We start from the raw sequence: 25,025 nt of genomic DNA, 5'->3' as shown, positions 1-25,025 counted from the left end.
TCTGAATAAAAAAAGCAGATAGTCCTCTAATAAAAATAATAGCAGCAAGAATACAGAATTATGCTTTAGACTTAGGTACAGAAGACAAAATGCTTCATAAAGGTGGCTCAATTGAACAGAGATGTGAACTTCACTGTGCTCTAGGGGAATGACTAACTATGGGAAAACAGCGAGGCTCACTGGGTTCCTGGCAATTATTGATCCATCATACTTTTTTATTCTCCCTTTTTTAACTTCTGCTGAACACAACTATACTATAAGCTGGCCAGTATACTGTAGAATATTGCCAAAACATTGGAGAGGCATTCCAGCATGTTTTATATATGATCTGTTGGATGGATATGTTTTATCACAAGAATTCTGAATATGGTACTTCTGTGTATTTGCTTTTTGACTACTGTTTATAACGTCAGTTGTAAATATATATACATATATAAATATCTGTGAAGAATTCATCTTGCTGCTCATTTCTGAATCTGACTGAGATTTTTTTGGCATACTTTCCTAATCAATCAAATAGCAGTTCTTCCTTATTAATAAACAACAACAGATATTTTAGAATGGGAGGTGTTAATATGATTATTTCAGCATAATGTCACCCAGTAGTTTTGGTATCAAGATCATAATTTTGTTTAAGCTACAGTACTTCTTCTACAAAAAAATCTAGCTACTATTTGAAGAACAGAATTGATGAGAATCCAGCATGTTCTCAGATAAATTATTCCTACATTTAATTATTCTCAAGATAAAAAATGTGGTCCTTATTGCATGTACAAACTGGATTTCATTATGACTGGTTTGGGTTTTTTTTTGTGTTTTTTTTTTTTTTTTTTTTTTTTTGAATTATGAACTGTCAACTATTAGAAAGCATTTCCCTGTACAGGTATTTCTAGACTGAGTCACAGTCTAGAATATGCTCTGTGGTTTTTCAAAGCAATTAAAAATGATTGAATTAAACAGTGGAGAGTGGGATTCTCTTCCCGTAATTATGAAACACCAAAATGCCGCATATAAAACCAGCTTACTAATGTCTCTGTGGACAGACACCGCTGTTTCTAGCACTGCTTCACTTAAGGTTAGGAATAACTCCTATCATTTAAAAATAGGATTGTCTTTAACTCAACCATGATCATTCTGGTGAAGTGTTTAAAAATCTAAGAAGCAACTGTGGATGACAGCCACAGTTACTATTCTAGACTGACAGGGAAGCACTGTGGGTGATATGGCAGAAGTAAGTGGATGATTTCTGGTGCTATGTGCAAATGCATACAAAATCACTTTATTAAAGCTCCTTTTCCTTTTTTTTTTTATCCTGCTGTCTGCCAGAATACAACTTGATGGCTCCAGATGCAGTGTCCCTGGTCTGGGCTGCTTTTTATCAACAATATCTAACATAATAATTTCTCTGCTAAACTGCAAAATGGTCCCAGGCATTTATGCTACCTAAGATGAAACCATTCACTTCTAAGTCCCTTTGCTCAAAATCGCTGTTGCTTGTTTAGCTTGTCTTAGTTGTTCCTAGGGGTAAGACTATCCTTTCCATTAACATGTCTGATCTGTACAGGACTGACAATAAAAGCAGCCAGGCCAAAAGCTGCATCTCCTCATTTCCATGGTATACTTTAGAAAACAGTTCCTCAGTTATACGTACCCAAGAAAGAGATGACAGTCTCTAACCAGCAAAATAACCTATTTGCGCGAGTGAGGAAGTAGGGACAGGGGAGAAAACAGATCCAAATTACCGATAAATTACGGAAAAAGAAGGATGAAGCAGATCATAATTAGGGTAGGAGAACGACAAAACACAGCAAACAAAGCAAGAAAACAGCTGCAGTGCCAAGACACAGTATTACGACAGAAGTGCTTACTAGGAAGTCCTGTAAGAGGGGATGAATCAGCTAATTGACTGTTGGCGTGGAGAACATGCTACAGAATTCAATAAAACACAGAGAGGCGAGGAAAACTTACAGCAACACTACAGCATGACAGACAGAATTGCCAAGAAAGCAACAGTGAAACTACACTTGAAGAAACGCAACAGAAATCACCTGGATGCCTTCTCATCTACATAGATGGAATTTCAATAGAGCAACACCTACTGGGAAATGTGGCAAGCCCAGAAGGCGTCTAAGGTTCAGTTGCAAGCTATGTCCAAATTTTGAGAGATTTTTGAGTAGAACAGTAGGCATGGAGCCATATGCTCATGTCAGAGTCCAATACTTGCAATTTGCTCCCAGTTAGATTCATGTCAATCAGAGGTAACAGCATGGTCTTCAAAGGAGCTACATCTGATTAATGCTGGCATAAACTTGTCAGTAGGGTCTGCAATCATCATCAAATACTCATTAATTGCTGTGCATGATTATTCAGAAATAATAGTAATGACTGCCAGGGTTTTTTAATGATTGTCAGCAACACCAAGGATGCACATGACTAATACACACAGATGCGGAATGTAGCTGATTTCAGCTCTTCAAAGTCTGGTGTATAGATTTAACAGAAGTGGCCCTAAGTGACTGAACAATTTCCAAATGAGAAAACTGTCTTCAAAATGTAATTGAAGTTGCCGGAATATGGTAACGTACACCAGGAACAATGTGGATATAATTATGACTCCATCAGAGCTGGAAAGACATGAATGCTAGGACTCATCTTCACTAACATACTAGTCAGCCAAAACACATCTGGATAAACCTTTTTGATTGCCCATTCGTCCTGGGTTCCCTTTTTAGTATCAGTGCAAAATCCCAAGGCCATGCGGACAAACTACTTTTTCTACTCAAAAGGCAATAATAATTTACGTAGCAAGTCTCATCTTCAGACACTTTTTCTCTTCCACCTAGGTTTGAATAGCAATTGAATGGGTGTTACTGAAGGTACTTCTTCTTTCCACCCTTCCACCATGAATGTCGCAATGTCTTCTATAGGATACTGGGCTCCACGATCATTCTTTTGCTTTTCAAGTTTCATGTATCACCAGATGTAGGAGACAGCAGTCACTGAATGAAGACAGCAAGGAGAATCCTTTTTCTGCCCATGTTGAAAACTGAAGCATCTTCTGGAATATCTGACTGAGGTTATGCCCACATTTTATAAATTATACTGCACGACAAAACTAACTGTACATAAACCAAATATATCGCAGAGTTCACAGTCGGAGTTTAGCAATACTATTCATTGGAGAGGCTGCTTTTTTATTGCTCGTATTAAAATTCTCATCTCCTTTAGACAGTCATCAGTATTTTGCTTCCATGGAATATACTGAGGTATGTCAGAAGAACTTGTTTGATCCTATCATCTTGGGTGCTTTGTCAGCAGTCTCTAAAGATAAATGACATGTTAAAGAGCAAGTGACTAGTCTTCCCAGCCAGTAGTAAGATAAAGGCTTTTATCTTGCATAAATCCCAATAATGAGTAAATTAAACATGAAAAAACCTGTTTTTTTTCACACAATACATAATGAAACAATGGTCTTCACTGACACGGTCCTGTGGTCTTTAAGAGGCTTGGAAGTCAGACAGAAAAAAGAATATCTAATCATATAGTGATATGTATTTCATACTATATACAAAATCTTATATACCAGTGTTTAAAACAAGATCCTTTCCAGACTGGGTTACACATGAGTCCCCTCATTTGAAAGAGGTGATGCCATATACATTATTCTAGTTTCTAGTCTTTTTCTCTGAGGCAAAGTTTTGGAATTAGAGTTCTCGGAGCAGGGTAAAAATGCTATCCAGTATGGTCAGTCTTAGAGATAATATCAAGACAGACAAGAACTGAAAGGGGAGTGTCACAATGTGTTGGAGGCTGCATGAAAGGTGTTGATGGAGAAACATGTATGGACAAGATGTGAAGCAGTGGTAAAAGCGGAAGGATTGATGTAGAGGCGCCTTTCAATAGAGGCAACTGAAAGGTGTCAGTGACGGACATATGAAAGAAGAAAGCCTGCGAAGGTAGAGCAGGAACATTCACCCGGGCAACGCGAGCACCTGGGGAAGGAGTGTGAGATGGTCACTTTGCTAAGAACATTAGGCAGAATGTTTTATAAAACCTTACAAGGAAAATACATAGGAAACTGTCATTTCAATTGCTTAAAAAAAATTAATTTAATTATGGTATGAGCAAGAGTGTTTGGAAATATAAAAAAAAGACCTTGTACAAGATGAATAATTAAATATGAGGCAGAGGTTGGATGTGCAGTTGAGAGGCAGTTTCACATCTTTCCAGGGCATCTGCTGGGGTCGAATTTGAGGATTTCAGGCATTTGGTCAGTATTTCTCTCTGCTGGGATAGCAATATGAAAATCCCAGTGGATGAAAAGCATGTTTAACGGAAAAAGTGAAGCCTTTTGTTTCACCCACGACTGTGACAGTACTGAGAGAGGCGACGCCCAGTTTCGCTGCCCAATGCGCCCAGCGCCTGTCACGCCGCTACCTGCAGCACCACCGGGCGAGGAACAGCACCCGCTACCCGGCCCTGCGCATTCTGCGGGGCCGCCCTTGACGGATACACCGCCCCTCACACAGACCCAACGGCACCGGCAACGGCACACGCGCACATCCCGCCCTCAGCGCGTGCACCACTTCCCACGTGCCGCAGCCGCGTGCCCAGCACGTAGTCTCGCCTCCCCCTCGCCGCCCTGACCCGCGGCGCGGCGCGGCTCCCGCGCAGGCGCACTCAACCCTTCCCCTGCCTTCCAACCCCTCCACCCACCGCAGAGCGGCTTCTGATTGGCCCGTCCTCCACCCGCTGCTGGCCAGTGAGGAAGCCCGCCCAGGACCCCGCCTCTGTACAACGAGTGGCGGCCGCGGCGGCGCCTGACAACGGTGGCGATGGCGGCGGCGGGGCTGGCGCTGGCGGTGCGAGGGGCTCTCCCCTCTGGGGCGGCGGGAGTGACGGTGCGCTGCCGCGGTGGGCTCTGGAGTCGCCTGCCCCCGCCCGCGCCCCGCCGGTCCGCGGCGCATTTCTCTTTCCAGCCGGACCCGGCGCCCACCGAGTACGGTGAGAGCGGGGCTGGGCTGGAGTCCACCCCGAGGGCCGGGCTCACACTCAAGAGTGCTGCCGGGTCCGCACCACCGCCGTCTTCTCGGGGAGGTGCCCGGCCGGGGTGTGGCGGAGGGGAGGGAGAAGGGTGGGCGCTTCTCGCCTCCGCCCCTTCGGGCGGCTCTGCCCCAGCCGGGAGCGGCGTTGTCACGGTGGGGTACTCGTCAACCTCAACGCTTGGGGCGAGACCTCGGCTGGCGGTGGCCTTGGCCTGGGTGTGTGTCCTGCGCTGTGTCTGCGGCTCTTCTACCTACGGGTTCCGCGTGAAAAAACCTAGTTTGTGGTGAGAGGGCCCCGCAGTACGGCTGACGGAGGTGCTCCAGGCGTCTTCGGCGCCTCACGGCCCTGATGGAGTGTTTTTTTGGCAGTCAGTGCAATAGTTGCAATAAGCCTACCTATCATGAGCTCAGACCTGCAAGCGCCTTCCCTGCCCCTCTTCTGTTTCAGTAGTGAACCTTCTAGTAGTAACTTAGTGACTTAATCCTTCCCAGTGTTTTATTGCATGGTTGTCAATATGGTGATTAACTTGTCGTTAAAAAAGACTGCTGTGTAGTGAAAAAACTTCAAGGTAATTGCCATGAACACACGACTGGGAGTAAACACAGATTAGTCGGAAACAATCAGTTTAGGATGAAAGTTGGTGTTTTTGTGTCTGAGATGCAACCCTGAAAATGAGTTGTGCTGAGTTCTGGAAGAAGCCTTCCAGCTGCAGAATAGTGGTTTCTCTCACATGAGCCACACTGTCTTCTAGACAGGTGTACTTGATCTTATGCCTTTGGTGTTCCAGCTTGGTCATTAGGTCTGAGAAAACTCTTGTCAATTTCTGTTAGTCACTGGGGGCTGGAGGCATCCAAGGTGTCAAGGAGTAAAGGACTGTGTCCTGCAGGTCCCCACTTGAGATCATAGTGAAAAAGCTCTAGTGGATCAGGCCAGTTTTGTTGCCATATATAAATAGAAAACTATTTCCTTCCTTTGAAATTCTGTGAAAAACAGTGAAAGTGAAATAAAGTTAAGCCACTACTCATCCTGATTTGCTAAGATAATGCTTGTCCAACTCCATAGTTCATATCTGAAGGACACAATTAGTTTCTCCTTTCCCAGGAGGCCTTTATTATAAGGAAGAACAGCAGATCAGGACAGTCAGTGTGAAGACTTTCTGACAGTTGCTTAAGCATTTATTTATAACAAATACTGGAAGGTTTGTATATTATGGAAAAGATAACCTAAATACTAATGTGGGTAACTTGGAAAAAAGAGAAACAACTGCTGTTCCCCAGCTTTCTGTCCCTTGAATTTGTAAATGTTAATTATTTGTAGCTTTCATATAATTTTAACAGTTTCCCATAACATGTTATTTTTTACAGTTTCCCCTTCTTAAGAGGCAGTTTAAAGTGTGACAGGTGAAGCTACCAAGTACAGAAACATAGGAATGCAGCTACTCAGCCCTGGTGTGGCATGACATAAGTCTTTAAGAAAATTTGCTAATGGTAATTAGCAATATAAGAAGAAGGAAAGCTTAAGAGATAATGCCACTACTGGGAAAAGAATATTGTTTGCCTGTCTGATTTCTGACACCTGTTCTCATGTTTGTCTGGGATCATCACCTAACTGTTACTTTATTGTTTGTTTGTGTGGGGGTTCTTTTTTAATGTTTGTTTGTTTGTTTGGGATTTTTTTTTTTTTAAGTGCTGTGTGTGCTGATAGGTAGGATTCTCCTGGGCTGTGGCTTCTAGTCATGGCTTAGATAGAGGTTTTTTGCCAAAGAGCTACCAAATATCAGCCAGGCAATTTCTTACTCACTTAGTTTCTGGTAAGGCATTATTTTATTTCCTTGGAGAATCTGAGTTGGTCACAGTAGTGGGGACAGGACTATTGTTTTATTCCATCTTTGCATTCAGGCCTGTTTGTTTTTCCTTGCAGTGCTTGAGTGGAAAAGGGCATTTGGGTCTTGAAGATTTTCTTTCAGTCCGCACTCTGGAAGACTTTAATACAGCAGTCTGGTGCTTTTTTTTTTTTTTTTTTACCTCTTTTAAGTATAGCTGTTCAGCATTAAGTTGTCTTTCTTTGCAGTGTGGATTTGATGCTTCTGACACTTTCTAACTGCAGTCCAGACGAAGGCTGATCAGAAAACTTCTGATAATAATAAAAGTCTGTAAACAGGAAAGGTTGGAGCTTTAAAAAAAATGTAATGAAAGAGTGATAAATTAAGCTTAATAAGATCTGGTGAATCTCAGTAGAAAGGATCCCAGTCCTCAAAAAAAATAAGACTTTACTATGGTTTCTTGCTTTGAAAGACTGTTGTAGCAGTCATTGTTCCTAGTGTTTGACTAAGCATTGAAAAGCTGCATTTGCTCTAGCTAAGAGCATAGTTTTTGTAAAAAGGCTGAATGCAGGGTAGTAGAATTATAGTCCTTGGGATTGCAAAGTATACCATGCTCAATCCCATCCATACCATAATGTAAGTTTACTCAGCAAATGGCTCTTGGGTACTCCTAACAGGGATCTTGTTTATGACTGTTAATTAGGTTTTTAGTTGTGCTTTGTGTTTTCTAATATACTTTGTGTTTGAACCAAATTAAATTGTTAACTAATCACTTTCACACAGGTGAGACGCAGAAGATGAATCTCTTTCAATCCATAACAAGTGCCTTGGACAATGCTCTAGCCAAAGATCCAACTGCAGGTATACTACACTTGTTAGTGTCTTTTGCTTTGTGCAAATTTCCTTTTGTTTTCCGTGTTTATTAAATGCATTTCTTGTGGCCTTTAAAGTTTTCTAGCAAGTTATTTCTACACTTTGATCTCAAATCTTAAAAATGTGTTGTATTAACAGATTATTAAGGGATTATAAAATCTAAGATGCAGTTGTGTGACATTTTTGGGTGGCATGGTTTAGTGTGAGGTGTCCCTGCCCATGGCAGGGGGGTTGGAACTAGATGATCTTAAGGTCCTTTCCAACCCTAACTATTCTATGATTCTATGCATCTTCTGTGGTAGCTGGGCTAATTTCACTTTAAAGTCAGGACAGAAAGATACATTGCTTAACATGCTTCTGGTATTACTGATGTGAACTGTAGTTAAGGGCAGCTTAGTTAACTTAGTTAAGGGCACTAGTAGGTAAAGGAGTTTTAAAAATGTGAATCTTAGGTTTTAATTCCTTCAACTCTCTATGCTCAAAAAGTTTTTTAGAGACTATATATTCCTCACTCTAGCCATTCTTCCTTCTCTCCTTCCTGCCCTTCTTCTCCCCTGCTCCAAAATTCCTTTCCAGATTTATTGATTTCTGTTCATCATCATGCATAGGCAATGTAAGGATTTTCTAGGCTTTTGCAGTCTGGATAACCTAGAACTTTGAAGATGCTAGTTCATCATAGCTTGATTTAAGAGGTTTATCCTAAACTCTTTTGCACAAAGCTATTTACTCCACTTTTAATTCTTATACATAACAGGTCTCTTGCTTCTTTTGTTGTAACAGAGGCATGATGATGGCCAGATATCTGAAAGAGATGTTTATTTTTTTTTTAGTATGTTAGTAACACCTTTTGGCACTGCTTGAACCAGTGGTCAACCTAAAGTCTGACTAATTATCTCATCTGTTAGGGCAAATTCTGTGTTATCTGTACAGTACTATGCCTGTATACATTTCCTCTCAATCTACAGCTATGTTATTATCACCTTTATTAAATTAAGCTTATACAAGTGAGGGTGTGCTCTTGTCTAAGTGCCAAGAACAGATTTTAGTACAATTTCTGTAGAATCAGCCGTATAAAAATAAGTAGACTGTTAGTCCAGCAGGAATCTAAACTCACGTATAATCTTTAGCCCTTTAGTCACTCTGAGGTTCCAGTCTTGCTCCTCAGCTTTCCCGGGTTAGATCTTTGCAAAGCTCTTTGCAAGGCCATGTTGGAGTTCTACAGTCCAGCCTTGTCAGTTGTCAGTATCACCCTGCTTACTGAGTTAATGAGCATTTCATGCAATAGAAAGCATGTTCTTCATATATTTTTAGTTGCATGGGGATTGAGCAGCTGTTGTTTAAGTAGTGGAAATCCTCATATTTGTGTTGATGAGAATGAGAATCTGTCCAGGAAAATATTTTCAGTGGCTGACCAGAATTACTAAATCCAGGCAAATTTGCTGATATCAGCATTAAATGGGATTTTATTTTATGTCAGCTGGCTCAAAAGAGAGTAGTCATGTGGTCATGGAAAGGCCTTACAAAGATTTTAAATACATAAACCCCAAAACAAATTAATATTAAAATGAATTAGATGGTCTAGAGGCACACTTCAGTCGTATACTCCATGACTGCATTGGTTTTACATCATTATACAAGTTGTTTTTCTTTAAGTGGTGTCATTTACATGATTTTCAGAAGTATGTTAGTCTCTTTTAGTGCCTCCAACCAGAAATGTATTTACACAAAAATAATATTTGAAAGATAAGGAGTCTAACTTATTCTTTTTTTTGCCCTTTAGAATATCTAGGGTATCAAGGGATTTGGGAATTATCAGAACTGATCTCAGTTCATGCAAGCTGCTCCATCATGATGATACTGCTGCACATCTCTTACATGCTTAAAAAAAATTGAAATGGGCAATACTTATTTCTGTGAATCAAATAACAACACTGTATTAAGAAAAATTAAACATCATTATTCCATAAATTCAAAGGAAAAATAAACAAACCCAAGATTAGTTGATTTGAAGCTAAATTTTAAGGGCAATTACTTTTAAGAGATAATACTTTATTGGCTGCATCACCCGCACTATAAGGTTAGTGGTTTGAATGCTGAGAGTTGCCCTGGACTTATGTTAGTGTCTCAAAAACCTTTGAAAAGTAAGATGCATTGGAGTAACATTAGCCTCCTCTACTGTTCTTATTTTTCAGTAATATTTGGTGAAGATGTGGCCTTTGGTGGAGTCTTCAGGTGTACAGTTGGCTTGCGAGACAAATATGGTAAGTGAACTTTTAAATCTGACATTTTGATATTAGCTTCCTCTGTTCCTTTGTACCCCTCTGTGGTTTGTGGGAGGAGAGAAGAACATGTGGGAGAGAAGCCCTGTAAATGGACTTCTGTTTTCCTTTCTGTCCTCAGAAAGAGAAAATTTTGAATGTATTGCCAGTTATGTAAGCTTTCAGAGCTTTCAAAACTTGCTGACATAATTTCAGGAGTCTTCTCTTTATTCAACTAACTTTATCAGCGTAACTTTGTATTTTTTTTTAAAACTGCAGTTGGACCAGATATTCATAATGTGGCCCCATTTAATTGCTGTAATCCAATTAAAGCCTCTTAGCAATTATACATGGTGATGTTTTTTGTCCCATCTGTCAAGAAGTGAAAGAATTACATTAAAACAGATTTAAACTCTGGAGGACATGAGTTACTGCCAGCTTTGAGATCACCATGATCCACATCTTTCTTTTGGAGTGGCCCATAAAAGGGAGAGGAGAAAAACTACACTTTTAAGGTGTTTTAAAAACATAGCCACATTGTTGTCTTGTTTTTCTGCCTCAGTTATTATGTGGATGTTTTCTCACTCTCTGTTTTATACGTTAATATTTATATAGTTTGGTTGTGACTTTTATTAGCAATGATCATTGGTGCTGCATGTTGAGGTTGAGAGTTCTGTAACTCTACTTTAAAAGACAAAAGGAATAAATTTTATATTGTTAGGCTATTGCTTTGAGGATAATTTGTTGGTGTTCTTTGATGTAAGAAAGTAATATAATTTTGGACTGAAGGAAAGACATTATTTAATTCCTTTATAGCATTTTATTGATGGTGTATTCAAAAGTGCTTTTCAAAGTCTCTGTGATAGCCTATGCCCCAGTTTGCAGAGGCTACTGTTGAGATGGGCACTGCTGAGGGAGTGCAAAGAACTATTTACACTGAGTTAGTCAGTATGATAAGCAACAGTTACAGCATGTCAGCAGCTTAGCTAGAATCAGTTTTATTTTGTGGGTATAACAACAAAGGATTTTAGTAAGATCTTTTAATAAGAGAAGTCATTCATAAAATGACTTTGGGAGTATTTGAAAAGAACTCCTTTAAACTATGAGAGGTAACGTGAGAAATTGTGGGAGTACTTAGATGAACATTGAAAAGGACTAATGAAAGCTAGTATTGCTATTTGTTCAAGAGGGGTACTGACCTCTTTATGGTAAATAAGAGGATAGATTTGATAAGCAAAACCTAAGAAATGCTCTTGTTTCATGTGACTGTAAAATATGGTGGGTGGGTACATGAAGTGCTGGTAAGATCAAATTAACAAGGTACAGAACTGTCTCTTCATATTAATTCAGAGCATTGCAAAGATTATATTTGATAGAGGAAAGTGTGTTAGCTAGATGAGGAGAAATTTGAAAAGGTTTTGCTGGTTTCTTACTCAAATAAAAATAAGTTTGTCTTACGGATTCATTACAGAAAGATCTTCCTAAGATCCATTTGTCCTGCAGATTCTGAGGTTCAGGTCTGGATGAGAAGTGAATTAAAGATGCTGATAGTGTTTGAGAGAGAAGGGCATGTAGAAGGCATGAAAGAAAAAATAAGAGTTCTTATGCTGCTAATTAGATGGCCAGAAGTAAATGAAAGCAGTTATCTGAAATACAAGTTTGGGCAGAAAGAGAACTCTGAAGGTAACATCAGTTTAAAGGTTGTTTATGTAATGATAATTCAACTTTAAGGCAGGTCAGATGACACAGATAACTTGGCTTCTTCATGAATAGCAAAATCCTGTAGAAAGCTGCAGTGACTGAAGAGGAAATGGTAAAGCTGAACTAGAGGATGTACTGAAAATGCAGTTACAATGCTGAGAAGAACCAGGAAGGACAAAATGCAAAACCTGAAGGAATCCAAAGTTTTGAGGGGGGGTGGCTGTCTATGTAAGTGTTGTCCTAGAGATTAAATAAGGTCTGAATGCAACACTTGTTTTATGCAAAAGCTAAGAGTCCATGTAAAATGAGGAGGAATTCCAGAAGGAATAGATGAACAAGCAACGTCGTGGATCTTACCTGTATGAGGAAGATAACATACACTTACTGACTCTTCTTTCCTCATTCTGCTTCTACATTTACCATCAAAATAATAATAATAGGAGATATAAATGATATGACATTGTTTCTATATGTTCATGTAAAATATGAAGGAATTAATTTTTTTTCCCTTTTCTCCTGGAAGAGGAAGGTTGGTGGTTTTTTTACTCCCCACAGGTAATAAAAATCACTAGGTGGCAGTCTATGCCTATAAATAGGTATTTTGATACAAACGGATAGTTCCTTTTCAAACACTTCTATAGAGGTCAAGGTCTAAATATCACCTAATATTATAGTAGGGAGAATTCCGTATATTAATACTCAGTAGTAGTAGTACTATACAGATGTTGGTTGCTATCCAGACTGTTACTGGAGTCTCTGGGGAGATAGAGAAGAAATTTGCTTTTAGAATACATCTGTCATCAAATCTAAACCCTTTTCTTTTTCTTTTTTTTTTCTTTTTTTTTTTTTTGCCAGGAAGGCAATTTAAGCCTGAGTGTACAGTAATGTTGTAATGTAAACGCAGATAGAGGCCTATACTACTAAGTGAAAAAAAGTCAGGCTCATTGACCTTGTAAGGAAATAATACCTAATACTTGATTGGATTAATTTTTGACATGCTGACTGGATTTTGTTTGAAAATGTTTAATTGAGGAATCATATGTAAACAAGTCAGTATGTGGAAGTTTATTTTGCACAATAGCCATGACTTACGTTAGTATGTTTCTTCCCATACATCCTGTGTATAGGAAATGGGCAGTTCCATTTTTTCTGGCATTGCTTTACTGCTCATGATCCCTTTGCATTAGCTGAATGCTTAGGAATCCATTGCTGTATAATTCTCCATCCTGTTAATGAGTAGAGTCCCTGAAGTTTTTATGTGGAGAGTTACTTTTGGGTAAGGGAAAGGAAATAAGTCTTGTACAGTTTTTTTCCTTTGTCCCCTCTCTCTGCTCTTGCAAACTGGAAAGCATGTTCTTGTTTTATTTCTTGTCTCCTTCTCCATCACCCCCTGCCGTGTTTTTGATTGTCACTGTTTTGCAGAGGTTGCATACTCCGACCTGCAGAGTATCTTTACTGAAGTAATGAATGTCTGCCATTCCATGGTCCTGCTGTCTGGAGATGTGTCCTGTGTCTACAGCAAACATATAAACTGCAGGATTGATAGTCTGCTTCCTTGGCTTCCTTGTCTACTGTACTTCTGTAGCCTAGTTAATGTGTGCAAACATGTTTTCATGTTTGTGGTTTTTTTTTTTTTTTTTTTTTTTTTGGTGTTTTTTCTCTGTATTTTTTTTTTCCCCCAGAGCGAAGTACATTATTATTTTTGTCTTTTGAAGAAAATGCTGTCTCAATGAAATAGCTTGTACATTTTTCTTTGAGTCTGCAGATGGATTTGAAACAATGATGTTGGAGTGTGAATACATGTCCTATTGCTCTGCCTGAAGTGTGAAATAAAGTTGCAGCATGCAAAGATCAGTATCATCCACATGACAAAAGTAGAGAGGAAATCAGAGTTAGGGATTAGATGACAGGAGGTAAAGAAATGGGAGAAAAAACCCCAGAGGATAAGGTAAAAATGGAGAAAGTGGGCAGAAGGAAAGACTGAGAAATGAGAATAGCAGAAATAGTGATTGACGATAAAGGCTACTTGGAAGAATGCCAGAGCAAGTGTAGGTTTTTGTGGTTTTTTTTGGTATGACTTTTTTTTTTGTTTGTTTGTTTTTGAATAATCTCTCTGACATTCTCCAAACACTTAGACCTTGAGGACTTCCTTACCTAAAAGTGCCTCTGTCTAGTCATCTGCCTCAGTCAAGATGTATCTTTAATACTCTTCTGGTATATACTTGAAGGGAGGCTCTAACGCGCACTTACTGCAATGTCAAAAACCTTTTCTTAGTAAGCATAAAGATCAAGAGCTTTATGACTATTTCAAAGCTTAATATTCTGAGAATGTGGAATAGGAGCAGTCTTTTCTCAGGACTCTGAGAATCCAACAGAAGTGAGATTGGCTTGGAAGGTATTTCCCTATAACAGTGTTTTGGGGAGACTGAGTTTGTGTTCACTTTTATAGATGAGATTTGGGTAGGTGATAGAAACCAAACTCAGAAGAACTGGAGTAATTGAATGAATTTTAAAAATTGGAATCTTAGATTGAGTTACTGCCCATGCTTGTTATCATGTCAAAAAGTAATACACATCTTTAGTAATTCATGTCTCTGTGCTAACAGTTATTTATGTATAGGCTTTCCAATACTACAGCTGTTTGTAGGTCTTACCAATTACATGCAGATAATATTATAGGTGCACAAATGTGTATGTATGTGTTTGGATAGTGTGTTTCAGTCAAGCTACGTTTCACTCAGATGCTGGAAAGTTACTATTCTTGCCAAAAAGTTTGCACTATAGAGATTAAAGTTGACCTAATAAGGAAACGTGAAGGACTAAAACTTAGTTTTTCATGTTGCTAAGATTTCAAGCAAGTTTGAATAGCCAGGGAACCAGCAGTTTCCCCTTACAACAGGAATAGTGTTTGAACCTTATGTCTATTTAATTAGGCAGATTGCAGTTTATTTTAAGAACTGTTTTTATTGATGTCGTGGTTTAAGCCCTGTCGGCAAGTCAGCCACGCAGTTTCTACTCCCCCTGCCCACCCTCCTGAAGGGATGGGGAGGAGAATCGAAGGAATGTAACTCCGACAGGTTGAGATAAAAACAGTCCAGTAACTAAGGTATAACACAAATCACTACTGCTACCACCAACAATAATAATGATAAGAGAAATAACAAGGGAAGAGAATACGATACCACCCGCCAAAAAACGAGCCTGACCGAGCAGAGAGTGCCCTTCTGGGTAACTCCCAGTTACATCCCGGGCATGACGTGCTGTGGTATGGAATACGTCTTTGGCTAGTTTGGGTCAGGTGTCCTGTCCCTGCTTCCTCCTGGCTTCGCCTCCTCCCTGGCAGAGCATGAGACTCACAAAGTCCTTGGTCAGACCAAACATCAGTGTTATTAGCTCTGTTCCCAGGCTGAAAGTCAAAAACACAGTGCTGCACCAGCTACTAAGAAGGAGAAAAATGACTGCTACTGCTGAACCCAGGACAGTATGTATATGTGATGTCTAATTAGAGTTCATTAGAGCTTTTCATGTTTCTTACTCCAATCACTTCCCTAGTCCTGCTGGCTACACTACCTCTGACACAAGCCAGGATGCCTTTGGCCTTCTTGTCCACCTGGGCACAAGCTGGCTCATGTTCAACTGGCTGTCAGTCAGCACCCCCAGGTCATTTGCCACCAGGCAGCTCTGCAGCCACTCTTCCCCAAGCCTGTAGCACTGCACAGGGTTGTTGAGAGCCAAGTGCAGGAACCAGCACTTTGCCCTGTTGAGCCTCATACCACTGGCCTTGGCCCATTGGTCCAGCCTGTCTATATCTCTCTGTAAAGCCTTCCTACCCTCAAGCAGATCAACACTCCCACCCAACTTGGTGTTGCCTGCAAACTGACTGAGTGTGCACTTGATCCCCTACCACATAGCAGCCTGCATTTCTCTTTCACAGCATGTCTTTCTGTTTGAGACCAAGGGAGTCTAGGTGTCTGTTTAAGTTAGATTCCTAGTATTTGGATGCCTGATTAGATTACCTTATAAGTTTTTGAGCTATTGGATTTTTTTTTTTTTTAAGTGAGTTTTTTTTTTTTTTTACTTTTCATTAGAGACGTCTTGGATAATGCCATTTTAGTTCATTTGCAACTATTTGAAAATATGGCTAGAATGTGAATGCTTTCAATGGAAATCTTTATTTCAAAGATTCTCGCAGTTCCTGGAAGATGTCACTGTGGTGTTTCCCACCAGAAGTAAGTGCTTGCCCAGGCAGGTTAGAAGACACTTGGCCTCAGTTCTGTCCCTAGGGAGTTTTGGACTTACTCCCAGAAGAGTTGGCTAAAATATCAAAGCTGATCTCTGTAAAGATGCAGCAGAAATAGTTTTGACAGCAGTTGGTCTTTTGAAATGTTTTAGAAGGGATTTGTCTTTTGCTCATGTGATTCATTTGTCACTGTTTGGGATCTTCTGTGTGATAGCAGAGTGAACAAGAGGAAGATAGATTTCCTCTTTTGTGCATTAATGTTCCATTACTGGTTGGCCTTTCACTCATGGCTTTTATTTTTGTCTGTTCTGGTTTCTTTTAGCTCTTCTGTTTGATCTCTTTTATTGCTGTCCTCCTCTGTTTGTCAGTGCTTACAGACATATACTGCCCACAGCAGCTTATGGTACTCTCATACAAAGTCAATTAGAACAAAATGGTTTTTATAAGGTTTCTGTGTAACATTGCTAATATGTTCTGCAGTGATGTTTGCTGCCTGTATTAGCAGTATGGTGTTAATTGCCAGTTTGTGACATGCTTTAGTCCCCAAGTCCTTTTCTATTAATTGCTGTGCAGCCAGTAATTGCTTCTTTTCCAGGTGGACAATTCATAAAGTGAAACTCAGTAAGAGCAAGTGTGTGTCACTCTTATATGTAGGATAAAACAAAATAAATCTCAGATCATTTCCTTTCAGGTAATTCTGAATGGTTAGAGACATTCATACTTGCAGACAGTAGTAAATGAGGAGTAAGCATCTAAAATAGGTGTTCTTACATGGAGTAGATAGGGTGCAATAAGTACAAACAAGTAACTTGAAGTTTTATTACTTTCTTGCCCTATTCTGTTCAAGCATATAGGCTTGTTTTATAAATAATCTTCCTGTGCTGTATTATTTTGATGCAGCTAGAAGTGTAGGTAAAGTTGGTGGGATTTTTTTTTTTTTGTTTCAATCCATATTTTAAAATACCCCAAAAAAGGGTAAAATAGATGTGGAGCAGATTGTAAACAGTAACTAGTGTCTGTTCAGTTTGTCCAGGATATCTTCTTTCAAATTGGAAAATCACAGGGAAAAAAAAGGAAAATCAAGAGAAGAAAAGAAATAACACTTGTATTGAATCCCATGAGGGTGGGAGAAGTTGGGTAAAAGATTTCACCTGTGGAAAATTTCCAACACATCAAAAAGCAAGTGATTGAACTGCAAATGAGACCAAGAAAATAATACCTAATGTCAGAATGACCTAGTCACATTAGCAATCAGCAATCAGCTCGATGCTTTAAAATGATTTTATTTATCACTTCCATATTTGTTTTCCTCTACTTTCTGCCTGCCTTAGAGAATTAGAGCTCTGAAGCACAGGGCATAGTTTTGAACAGCTGGCAAAGGCTGTTCTTAGCCTTCAGCGATCAAGATTCTCTGACTTCCCTACACACACAGTCCCAGTGGAGGATTATTATTATGGTTTGAAGATTTTTTATTACTGGTTAGTTCTCTCTAGACTCTGCTAGCTGCAACTGAAGAATACGGACCATCCAAAACTGGATACTTTGTGTCTTACTGAGTAAAACCCTGTTATTTACAGCTCTCTATTGATACTTCTAATAATATTGCTAGCTTGTTTTGTAGCAGTAATGCTTATTTACAATGTCTGATCCACTGTAATCCCTGGTTGTTATTCTGCAGACTTTGTGCCTGAGGTGTAAACACCTGTGTGTTTTCAGGGAACACTTCAATCTAAGTAAATGAGTTATTTGTTTATAGTAAAATAATTCAGGTTTTTTTCTTTATTTGACCAGAAGATGGCTGTACCTAGCCATGCCCAAGAGACATCATTTTCTAAATTTTACCACAATTCTAAAATTGTGGTAGTCATTCTTTGAAGAAAAGTACTTACGTGAACACAATGTTATTTTATGAGCTTGAACTGTAGAAAACTCCTGAAGGCAAGTTCTGTGTTTAAGTGAAATGGCTATGGAGGAAAACATGGATGAGAACGTAAGGTTGTGGCATTTGTTGAAATTTATTGGCTAAGGATTGGATATGCTTACAAAAACTGCTGAATGTCCTGATGGCTTTTAGTAGCATGAAATAATGGGAGAACCAACCTTTTGAAACGGAGCTAATATTGGTAGAGATAATGTGTTTTTTTTTTTTTTTCCTTCTTTATTCTAATAGTTTGCATCCAAAATCTATAAAATACTTTAAAATGTTTATATTATAAATCCCTTCTGTTAATGATTTCAAGAAATTGTTTATTGTGGAGACTTCACAGCATGTTACTGTCAAGGGAGCAGAGATCTGTCAGTGAAGGTTCTGGGTCTGTTCTTGTGCCAACGTTATAGTGCAAGAAGTACAAGAGCACAGTTTGGATGGGTTGGTTGGGAACTGAAATGCAGTGTGTTAAGGTAGTGTGTTCTGCCTCCCAGGAGCTATTAGTGGGTTGGTATTAACTTCAACAGTTGGAGAGACACTCCAGGTTTTTTCTTTGAGATTTTTATCAGTAATCACGGGGTCTTTCGCATGCTCTAAGAACGTAGGAATATGCTATTACAGGGAGAAGAAGCTCAGCCCAAAGTAGCATCAAGAATAAGTGTTAGGGGTTTATTCAATAAAGAGAAAACATAAGCTCATTGCTTCAGAAGCAGACTGAAAGCTGGTTGGAGAAGCACTGTTCTTCCTCTTCTGTGCAGATGCTGGTCCATCATAACATATTGCACATGGTAGAATAAAGTAGCTCAGAATTTTTGACATGGTGGACTTAAGCTGAGGGTGGAACATTTTATTCAGAGTTAAAAATGACTAGTTCTTGTGTACAGATCGAGGAAAATGTAAGTAGTCTGGAGCTGGATTATCCTTGTTTCTTTGTGGATGGATTTAAGATGGAGAATTCTGCTGCTTGCTTGCCTGGTTCTTCCAGAGCAATTGGCAAGATCTGGATTTTGTTCTGATTTATATGAATGTCTTTGAACACTAACATCTGTAAAACATATTCCAGACTCATTCCATAACAGAACATTTTGTTCGTTTTGATCTTAAATAGCCAATTCTGAAGATTACAATTAGGAAAAGAGAAAATTGAGAACTTCATACAATGTCCTGTTATACTGTTTGTATCTGTGGCATACTGATAAAAGCCAGTTGGTGTCAGAACTAGATAGATTTTTATATTTGGTTTGGTTTTATTCTTTTATTGTTGTGATCCTGTGCCTAGTATGACAACGGTTTATTTGTTTGGGACTAACTAATATATATTATGTTTCTTTTATATATCGTAAACCTGTCTGAGAGAAAGATAAAGGATGTAAGTTTCAATATAGAACTTGATACTCAGTACAGGGCTTGTTCTAACACATTTTTAAGGTATTTCAAGATGCATTGCTGGGCAAAAAAGTGTGTGCCACTGAACTTCATAAATGGAATTTTCCACTTCAGAAAATACTTGCAGTGAAACATGTAAAAGTAATATTTTGTAACACAGTGTCAAGGAGGATGAAACTTTATGGATTAAAGGCACAAGATGGAATCAATGAATGTAACGTATTTGCAGTCTGTGTTAATACCAGGTTTGCAAGCACAGGTTTTTTACCTTGTTTTAGATATCAGTCTTTAGGCCTTTACTATTCCTTAGGTAGAATTTAGTGATTCTCAATTTCTTTGGATAGTCCTGTGATCAGTATGCTCTGTTTCATTTGTGCTCATCAAGTGGCACTAATTTAGTATGTCTGCTGTTTTTTCTACCTCCGAGTGTAGTGATACAAGCGTGTTATCATCACTCTGGTTTAAAAACGTGCTGCAGACTTGATTACAGGGAGTAGAACTCTCAGTTTTCTTGGGAGTAATTTTCTAGAAATATATAGAAGGGTCATAAAAGGCAAGTCTAAGACTGCTGTCCAAGTCCAGTCAATTGCCTAAGCAGGTTTGCAACAGAAGCACCCTGAGGAGCTGGTTAAACTTCGTTAAACTTGATTCAGAACCATCTTCCAGTGACCATGTTGACATAACATGCTAGTCATTTATCGTAAGAGTTCTCTTTCTTTTTTTTTTTTTTTTCTCATTTGTAGAAACATTAAATCCTCAAAGCCTGATAAGGAGTTTTCACACTTGTATAGAGCACCAAGTATAGATCAATTGATTGATTTTTCTCATACATGTGCTCTGCATTATTAAGGGACTGGCATGGCTACAAGTGAGATTCTGGAAATGTTTTTCATTTCTGCAGATTGCTGTTCATTCAACACTTTGTTCCTAAGTACTTCTTTAGCACCATTATATCCTTGCTGTTGTACCGAGAACAGTTGCTTCACAATTCAGGGTAGATCCAGCATGCTTTCAAATTTCCTAGAAAGTATGTCTACACTGCTGATACTGAGTAGTGTAAGAGAGGCTGCCTTGTATTTGACACAGTTTTGCTCATTCCTCGGTTTGTCATCCAGCCTGTTACAGCAGGGTTTTCATTAACATGTTGTATTATTTAGCTTTGGTAACTGTTACATATTTTCCTGTTGGATATCTTGTCATGTCATGTAATGTTGCAGATCGTGTGAAAATACATAGAACTAACCTAAGGCTCTTAACCAAGGCAGGATATATCAGCTTTATTTATACCCTTTATATTAGCCTTATTTATCAGCTTTATTTATATTATAAACATATGAGAGTTTGGTAGATGTTGATTTTAAGGCATATCTTTGCAGGTAAGCATTCTGTCATCTGGTGTAGCTTCACATGTCTATAGTCAGTTATGCTTTTCTGTAAGTATGCTTCTCACACAGCATTTTTTTTTGTGGTTGAACAAGGAATGTTATTAATCATAGCTGGAGTAACACTTGAATTCCTTGGTGTGGTTAGGCACTGTGCTTTTTTTCTTTAGGCTGGTAACAACTGGGTATATGAGCCAGATGATCAGAAGGAATTCAGTGTGGAGTGAGCTACCTGCATAGTCATCAGTAAAAAGATTCTGGTGAGCAAATCTGCCACTTTGATGTAAGCTGCTTATTGAATACTTTTCTAGCAGTGTGGAGCTGAATCAGCTCTATTTTATCAATGTCATGAAATGCTTCCATCAACAGGACAGGCACAGACATAAAAAATTTGGGCAGTCAGCATGTAACTCTGCTTTGGACTGTTAATGAGTCATAGAATCATAAGGGTTGGAATGAAAAGACCTTGAAGGTCATCTGGTCGAAACCAATACTCAACATAGAGCCAGTTTAGGTTGTTTGTGGTCTTGTCCAAGTGAGTTATGAGTATGTCCAAAGAAAGAGCATTTGCAACCTCACTGGGCAGCTTGTTCCAGCATTTGACTACTGTCATAATTAGTTTTTTTCTCTTACATCCTCAGTTTCCCTTTCTGCATCATTCTTTCACTGTGTACCTGAACGGAATATGATCTTCCCTTGGTTATACTACTGCTTGGCTGCTTTTCATCATGGAAGGATTAAATGACATGCAAGGTTATCAGCATTTGGAGTTATGCCCAAGCTTTGCATCAACTTTACCTGACCCTTACTGTTACCACTTCTCGTCTGAGAAAGGGAGATAATTAGATAAAACATTTTAATATTTCTGTTTTTTCTTTACCTTTCAATGGGATGCTAGTTTGTTACAAATGTCAGGAAATATGAAGTGGGAAAGAGGGTCAAAAAGTAAGTTTTCCCTATTTGCTTTAGGAAGGTAGAGGTCTTTATAAATAAATTCATGGGTCTTCCCTCATCCAGGAGGCCATAAGCTGGACAGTTGAGTAAATGCTTAATGTTATGTTCATGCTGTGAGCAACTTTAAGAATTTACTAAGTTTTACTAGAAAGCAAGTTTCCTTTCTTTCCAAACCCACAATTCAGTAACTTTATTAGCAGATTATATGAACTTGTAGATAGTTGAGGACATTGTTCCCTGACCATATTAACATTTTCTTTATACTTAGCAGTTCTCCTGCCTCTGATATTGTTTAGTGTCTTTGAGAATGAGGATTAAATGAAAATGCAATAAACATGCTTTTCACCTAAGGCAATCTTGCAGAAGAGGAGGTGAAAGTGCAGGTTGGATCTGTGGAGCTCTCGGGGGGAAAAAAAGTGCACTTTCTTGAGTAAAAGAATGACGTGTTGAGAACACTGTGAGCTAGAACTGTTAGTTCAAATATGTGTGTCTATTCAAACGTATGAATGCTTTGGAATTAGTAACTGGAGGAGACTTGAAAGGAAAAATTGCCCTCCAGCTGTTCTTAATTTCCAATTTATTTGAACTACTCATCAGAAGTATGGGTTATGTCAGTGGAATAAATTATAAACCTGTGAGGAATTCCTGTTCTTACCAGTTACCTGTTAGAACAGGTGTCCTTTTTTTTGGGCAATCCTGTGGTGATTAGTGCTTCAGAAGGGTACTTTCTTCTGTGCAAGTGATTTTATTTTTATTTTTTCCTCCCCAAATAAAGCTTTATTAAGACTCCTGTTAGCAAGTGAAACTGAACAAGAAAGACTTATCAGTGATTTGACCTTTATAAAACTTCTGTCTAGAATAAGAAGTTGGGTCATTGCTTGCAGAGTAGAGTATGATAGCAGATTTAGCAGCACCAGCAGCAGAGGAAGCAGCTAATTTGGTTTAGTGCATGCAAATCTCTGTGCTGACCCTGTGCTTGGTTGCTCACAGATTTCTGAATAATTAACTAATTTATGTGTCTTATTGCCATAACGTGACTTTTTGGAATGTTTAAGGAAAGCGTAATGGCAGTCTGCCATAGAATTAGTGGCCAATTAATCAAAACTGGAACGAATTTTTTATTCAAAGTAACTAACTGTTGTCATTGTTTTCGAAACATCCACACAATGAATTTTGTGTGTGTATATGTGTTTCTCCTGCAATTGACACTACTCATTGCGCTTGATTTGAAACTTTTTACGTTGACTTCAGTGGGAGTTGAGACCTGGCTGCTCAGCCGTATAGGCTGCTCTGATCTACACCAGAGGAATGGCTGAGTCCTTGAAGTCTGCTGTGAGTGTATGGGCATATACGAATGTTCTTACCTCAGTCTGTACAGCTCTTGTAGGATACAGAATTGGGAAAGAACAGGAAGGGACTAAAGCTCAATTCTGTAAACTGTGTTATTTTACTCACAGTAGGTAAAATTCATCATAAGTTTTAAGCTACTTGCAGATGAAATCCTTTTCATTTCATATAATTCTTATCTGTTAGGTAGGTGAAATGATCTATTTTAACACGGGCAGCTCTGGAAAAAGCAGCTTTTTAAATGACATGGCACATTAGCGTGCAAGGATTCGAGATTAAGAGGTAAACCATCTCTGCGTCTGTGAAACAGAAGCCCTGCTTTGGATTTGTAGGATTGAAATTTATATATTAATCTGGAAAGCTAATGTGTTTTTACAGATGTTTGCTACAGAGGAACAATGCTCATTCCACACCCTTTTTTTTTAAAGCTGAAGAGCTGTGACTGTGATATCAATAGAAGTGGCAGAGCAAGTTGATTAAAATGAATAAGAAATTACTAGAACATTTTAGTGTTCAGCCAGGAGCTGTACAAGAACTGAGTAGTAGTCAGACTACTTCCTCTGATGCCTGCTCTCTCATATAGTGTTAGAAAAATGAAAGCTAAGTGTCACCAATTGTGAAACAGGGCTTAAGAGGGATTGTGGGACCAAGGAAGTATGAATGCTGGATAGATTGTGTTAAATTATGTTAAATGTATTGAATTAGTAGACTTGTGTAGGTCACAGAATTATTAGGGTTGGAAGGGACCTCTGGAGGTTATCTAATCCAACTCCCCTGCCACGGCAGGGTCATCTAGACAGGTGACGTGTCCAGGTGGGTTTTGAATGTCTTCAGAGAGGGAGACTATGTACATCTGGGAAAGAATCCTAGATATTCTAGGATTAGAGCAGGTTTTTAAAGGTAGGACTGATTCAAAATCAGTGATTTCTATTTGAATTTTCACAAAGTACTCCAGTGAGTAACCAAGAAGCCTATCTGCTGGGACTTCTGTTTCTTTCCAGTCCTCTGTTTCTCCACGTGCATCCATGTTGTTGCAGTTGAGGACAGAATTTATTTAGCTTCTTGGACTCTTCTGTTGACTTCTAGTGGATGCTTTAAATGGAAAGTACAGAAATTATGGGGACAAATATAATGCTGCCCAGGAATATTGTTAATACTACTAGGTACTGACATCTTCTAAAATGTCTTTTTTAAATACAAATGATGTAGAAATGTATAAAAACCAAACTGAAAACCACCTTCCTTCAGCTAAATCACCAGCAGTACTCCTTAAACTACTTGAATTGTTCAATGTGTACTCAACGTGATGCAAAATTACCCAGCGTTGGAGCCTTGGGTGGTGTGCTTATATTACAGGGGGTTTGATATTGTTTGGATATCTCATTTTTGAAGTTAAATTAAGACAGGAACATGATTCATTGCAGATACCAAACTCTGAAATACTTTTTTCCTGATGGCTTGGAACAAGTAAAGATGAAGCAGGCCAAAACCTTAATGCACAATAATTGACTACGTCTGTCTGTAAACATGTTCTGTTAGGTTGCTATGAAACTTTTTATTGCCTACGGGCAAGCAGATGGCTGTAAGGCTGCCTTAAAGCTGTTGCCCCTTAGGCAAAAGGTTAGTGGTAATTTGAACCTTTGTAGGGTACTTAACTCATTGTTCCAAAAGTTGCAGAGATAATTTTTTTTTTTTGTTTAATCAAAAATAGAGGAGGATGAAGTAATTATTTAAAAATTGTTTTTAATCAAAACCTGCATTTTTCTTTTAATCTTGTCAGGTTTACCTTATTCAGTAATACTTCTAGTGTATTTACTCTCCTGCTTAATGTGCACGTAATCTTATCCCTGAGTTACTGGGATGGAAAGATGAGAAGAATCATCTTTTTTCTGTTTTTTTTCACATAGCCCTATTTGCCACATTGCTTCCCTCACTGCTTGGAAAAGGGCACCAACCTGTTCAGATGGCTGAAGCTAGGGATGTTGATAAAGCTGGGCAGGTTAATTGAAATGGACACCAGCATAACGTCTTTCTTCAGAGACTGACGCACCTGGTTTCAGATAATGTGGAGGTACTGCTTTCACTTGGA

The 25,025-nt window shown here is 38.9% G+C and overlaps 1 protein-coding gene across 1 annotated transcript in view; it reads left to right on the top strand.

The window, feature by feature from the left end:
* Positions 1-4,835: 4,835 nt before the first annotated feature.
* The window catches only part of BCKDHB (branched chain keto acid dehydrogenase E1 subunit beta), a gene marked incomplete at both ends in the record, with an annotated part of 115,016 nt that continues 94,826 nt past the window's right edge, over positions 4,836-25,025 (top strand). The window contains 3 exons of the mRNA XM_080616128.1: positions 4,836-5,004; positions 7,652-7,729; positions 9,934-10,002. Coding sequence (XP_080472254.1) covers positions 4,836-5,004; positions 7,652-7,729; positions 9,934-10,002 — 316 coding nt within the window. The remainder of the gene's footprint in view (positions 5,005-7,651; positions 7,730-9,933; positions 10,003-25,025) is intronic.

The sequence above is a fragment of the Psittacula echo genome, assembly GCF_963264785.1.
Source record: "Psittacula echo genome assembly, chromosome: 4".
In the NCBI taxonomy this organism is placed as follows: Eukaryota; Metazoa; Chordata; class Aves; order Psittaciformes; family Psittacidae; genus Psittacula; species Psittacula echo.
This window is presented reverse-complemented; position numbering and strand designations above follow the sequence as displayed.